The sequence below is a fragment of the Phyllobates terribilis genome, unplaced genomic scaffold (assembly GCF_046119375.1).
Source record: "Phyllobates terribilis strain yellow unplaced genomic scaffold, ASM4611937v1 Scaffold_12__6_contigs__length_324123572, whole genome shotgun sequence".
In the NCBI taxonomy this organism is placed as follows: Eukaryota; Metazoa; Chordata; class Amphibia; order Anura; family Dendrobatidae; genus Phyllobates; species Phyllobates terribilis.
In genome coordinates, this window is record NW_027362772.1 from 244,440,089 (window position 1) to 244,445,486 (window position 5,398).

Genomic DNA, 5,398 nt, shown 5'->3' on the forward strand with positions numbered 1-5,398 from the left:
TTTCTCCCGGTGTGCCGTCCCCGCATTACACAAGCATGTGTCCCAAAACATTAGCCGTGCCCTCAACAATGCAGTTACCGGGAAAGTCCACCTAACCACGGACACAAGGACAAGTGCTTGTGGGCAGGGACGGTACATCTCGCTGACGGCTCACTGGGTTAACATATTGGAAGCCGGGACCCAGTCAGATCTTGGGACGGAACACGTCCTCCCAGCGCCAAGGATTGCGGGCCCTTGGTCAATCAGGGTTACCCCCATGGTCTACAGCTCCTGCACCTCATCCTCGTCAGCCTCCTTCTCCTCTTCAGCCTCCATCAGAAATGACCACATCAGTCACAAGCTGGAAGCACTGCAGCACTGCCTTGGCCAAGTGGCAACAGGCTGTGCTGAAGCTAATATGCTTAGGTGACAAACAGCACAATGCTGAAGAGTTGTGGACAACTCTGAAAGAGCAGGCAGATCTGTGGCTCACACAACTGAACCTACAGCCAGGCATGGTCATGTGTGATAATGGATGGAACCTGGTAGTGGCTCAGAGGTGAGGCGAGCTCACACACATACCATGCCTGGCCCATGTGCTTAACCTCATGGTTCAGCGGTTTCTCAATTCCTACCCGGAGCTGCTGGATCTGCTTGTTAAAGTACTCCGCCTGTGTGCCCATTTTAGAAAGTCAGTTACAGCTTCCGCCGCCTTTGCCGTGTTTCAGCAGCATTTGCAGCTTCTGGCTCACAGACTGGTGTGTGATGTCCCCACGCATTGGAACTCTACACTGCAGATGTTGGGAAGGATTTGTTAGCAGAAGAGGGCAATTGTTGAGCACCAGCATCAACAAGGTCATCGGTATTCAGTTCAGACTCCACACATAAGACGTCAGGAGTGGACTTGGATGTCAGACATATGTACCATCCTCCAAAACTTTGAGAACTCCACCAAGATGGTGAGCGGTGATGACGCCATAATTAGCATCACCATCCCGCTTCTCTGTCTTCTGAAACACTCTCTGCTCACAATCAAAGAGGATGCATTGCAGGCGGAGCACGATGAGATGGAGCAAGGAACCATACAGGATGATTACACACAGCCAAGCCTCACCTCATCCCAATGTGGATTGGGTGAAAATGAGGAAGAGGAGGAGGAAGGACAGGAGCTATTTTCATGCGCTATAGACGGTACTACCTGCACAGCTGTCATACCGTCTCTTCAGCGTGGACTGCCAGGGGACAGAGAGGAGCAGGAGGAGGAGGAGGAGAGCATGGTCAATCATCCTCTTGGTGAGGACACGGAAGTCTTGCCTGTTAGCAGTCTGGCACGCATGGCTGAGTTTATGTTACGCTACCTTTCCCATGACGCTCGCATTCTCAAAATTTTGGGTGACAGTCATTACTGGTTGGTGACAATTCTAGACCCATGCTACAAGGAGAACTTTATATCTCTTATTCCTGAGGCGGACAGGTCTACAAAAATGGGGCTGTACCAGAAGGCCCTTGTTGCGGAACTATTAAAAAAATTCCCATCTGAAAACACTGGCGGCAGAGGGCACACTTTGTTGGACAACCAAGGAGTACAGGCGAGAGAGACACAACTTTAATCCAGCAGAGGCAGGGGAAAACTGTCAAAGTTCTGTTATAATTTTATCAGCCCCTCCCATCGCTTAGGCCCTGAGGCGCGGGGTACTCTCACAAGGAGTGCAAAGTTTGGGAAGATGCTGAGGGAGCAGCTTGCCGACCGTACCAACGTCCTCCGTGATTCCTCTGTGCCTTATATGTATTGGGTATCCAAGCTGGACACGTGGAATGAACTGGCTCTCTATGCCTTGGAGTTCCTGGCCTGCCCTGCCGCCAGCGTTTTATCAGAGAGGGTTTTTAGTTCCACCGATGGAATTATAACTGATAAGCCTATCCACCTGTCAACTGAAAATGCTGACAGGCTCTTATAAAAATGAACGAGGACTGGATAGGGCCAGACTTCTTAACACCACCGAATGATAGCAGCGTAACATAAACTCAAATCCAGTGTCTTTTCTTGGGAGGTGTATTCCCATGCACCTTTCCACACCCACACATGGGTATAAGCTTCCTGATTTTGGCTATTTGCTCTTGTCCTCCTGCTTCTCCTCATCCTCCACCACCATATCACCAGGGTGACCGTGGTCCGTTATGCAACACCCACATCATTTTTTTAAAGGGTGTTTATGATGCCCATAAATTTTTTTTTTTATACAGTATGTTCGCGTATACCCCCCAGGGGTAAATGTTTGTCAGCCCATACACTTAGTGCATGGGCATTACAAGTATAGAAGGCCCGCTCCTTTCTAATGGGAACATTTTTTTATGAGGCCCTCCTCCATGTCTCTTCCAAGGGGCATTGGAGTGCCTCCAAATTTTGGCAACCCTTGCATTCACTGCATAGGTCAACACTATGGGAGACCCACTTCCTAATAATGGGCACAGTGTTTTGAGGGGGCCCTTTGACCTCCATGTCTCTTCCAAGGAGCATTGAAGTGCCTCCAAATTTTTGGCAACCCTTGCATTCACTGCATAGGCAAACACAATGGGAGACCTACTTCCTAATAATGGGAACATTGTTTTCAGGAGGCCCTCCTCTAAGACTCTTCATAGGGGTATTGGGGTGCATCCCAATTTTCAAAGTGGTATTGGGGTGCGTCCAAATTTTGGGCAGCCCTTGCACTCACTGCATACGCAATAACAGTATAGGAGACCCACTCTTTAGTAATGGGAACAATAAAACATAGCCAGCTGATGACTCTCTAAGAATAGTGAGGGCCGACTGCTGGTCCTTTAGGAAAATGGCCCTATAAAAATAGGCTTTGTGACTTTCAGAGTCCCTCCTTCATAAATGAAACACAATGTGTCTGATGATATCTCACACACCACATGGCCAGATAAGGTTGTAAAATGTTAAAATGACATTTCCTGGTGAATGCATTTGTCTTGGTTGAAAGCAATGCAAAAGTGAAAAAACACATCAAAAACACTACGTGTGAACATAGCCCAAGGTGTGGAGGAGCATTTTTGTTTTTGGTTATTTATTTTGCTTTATATACAAGTCATTACCCTGGAAAGGATGTTCCTTAACATATTTCCCAGGAAAATCCATTTTGGTTTAGTTTTTGTATGTTTTATTGTGAGTCCGTAAAAGTGGCATAATACCTCTGACAACATTGTTGACAGAAGTGACCTGGGAGTCAGAAATGCTTCCAGGGGTCTTCCCCATGCTGTTCCCATGTCATTTGGGCAATTTTTAGGCCCTCTGCAGACAGCCGGGAGGAGCCACCTGAAAAATGCTTGAGTTTCCCATAGACTTACATTGGGCTCGTTGCTCTGGTCGAGCACCCGAGTATTCCAATGTACTCGACCCGAGCATGGAGCACCCGAGCACTTTAGTGCTCACTCATCACTACTTGTACATTAAACGTTACGTTTTACCTATTTGGAATATAGCCTTTTTCACTTGATCGTAACCCCGGTATTTTGACTTTCGGCTCCATATCTCACCAAATCACCATCCACTACGGCTTCGAACGTGAGACTACGATCATTGTATAGGCAATCATCTTGGCTATCTCATACATAAATTTGACTTGCAACTATTTAGCATATGATTAGTTATGCAGATTCTTGTCATGTCACTGCATTGTTAATGTTTTGCTCTTAAAAATGTAAAAAATGTTATTACCCTTTTATTGGTCAGTATAAATGTCCGTGTCTACATGTATGTATAAATTATTTTTGCACATTTATTTCTTTTTCTTATACAGATGAATCCTGCAGCTTCTGAAAGATACATTTCCATAAAAAACTGTACTACGCCAAAAGTGTTCACCCTTGTAGCACTTTCTGATGTTCCTAGTCTCCAAATTATATTTTTTGTGATGTTCCTCTCCATTTATGTCATTGCTGTGCTGGGAAATCTGTCTATTATTTTTGCTTACAGATACAGCTCAAATCTGCACACTCCTATGTATTTTTTTCTTGCTAACTTTTCTTTTCTTGATATATGTTACATTTCCATCACGGTACCCAACATGCTGTCCAATTTTCTTTCGGAATACAAGACAATCTCTTACTACGGTTGTGTCGTACAGTTGTACTTTCTTATGTCACTAGGCAGTACAGAGTGTTACATTCTGGCGGCCATGGCATACGATCGCTATAATGCCATATGTCGGCCCCTTGAATATGCTATAATTATGAATAAAGAGTCTTGTGTGAAATATATTTTTGGATCATGGTTTATTGGGATAGTAAACTCTATCATACACACAACCCTTACATTTACTTTACCTTTTTGTGGTCCGAATATGATCAATTATTTCTTTTGTGATATACCTCCCTTACTTGACTTAGCAAACACTGATACATGGATCAATGAACTTGCAACATTTGCTATTGGCGGCTTTGTGACTATGGGGTCTCTGTTCTTAACGATGATCTCTTACGTCAATATCATCCACACCATATTAAAGATCCATTCCAGCTCCGGACGCAGGAAAGCCTTTTCAACTTGTGTATCCCATTTTACTGTGGTTACAATTTTTTATGGATCTGGAATTTTTATATATCTAAAACCAAGATCGAATTATATTATGGAACACGACCGATTGGTTGCAATCATGTATACAGTGATCGCACCTCTGCTAAATCCTTTTATATATAGTCTCAGAAATAAAGATTTCAAGGCTGCGGCTAGAAAAATTATTCACAAGAAAGTTATTATAGTTCAACATTAAAAAAAAATTATTATAATTATTACTACATTTTGACCATGTCCAATGTAACCTGGGCTGGTATTAAACTTTGGGTGTACATTTGGGACAAATTAGGCCACAACTACTAAGATCTTTAGTAGGGATGAGCGAATGTTTCAATATTCGATACGGATTACGATCGTCGAATTTGCAATATTCGCTGATTTATTCGTAGAATATCTGTCGAATTTTGCAGAACGGCATAGGATTCAATGGGGGGCAAAAAAACCTACATATACAACACCTTCAAATGGGCCCAAAAGATGCTAAAACACATCTAATTAGGGGTAGACACCTGGAAAGTGGCATCAATTGACCCAGAGTACAAGTACAATAATTATTATTATTATTACATTTATTCCGTGGCGCTTTACATGTGAAAAGGGGTCGCTGTTGGTGACTCACCAACTGGTACAAGAGGAGAGAGGACCCTGCCTGCGAGGGCGCACAAACAATCTACAAGGGATGGGTGAGGATACAGTAGGTCAGGGTACTGCTGGTCGTGCAGCCGTATGCTGGAGCGAGGGTTACCGCAGAGTGTACGCTTGTCAGAATAAGTGGATCTTCAGCTTCCTTTTCAAGGTTTCCATGGTAGACGACAGTCTGATGTGTTGGGGTACAGCGTTACA

At 44.2% G+C, this 5,398-nt stretch overlaps 1 protein-coding gene across 1 annotated transcript; it reads left to right on the plus strand.

Annotated features, from left to right (window-relative positions):
* Positions 1–3,893: 3,893 nt before the first annotated feature.
* On the plus strand, positions 3,894–4,751 carry LOC141171771 (olfactory receptor 5AR1-like). The gene has a single exon (XM_073655414.1). The coding sequence runs from the start codon at positions 3,894–3,896 to the stop codon at positions 4,749–4,751; it is 858 nt and encodes a 285-aa protein (XP_073511515.1).
* The last annotated feature ends 647 nt before the right edge of the window (positions 4,752–5,398 follow it).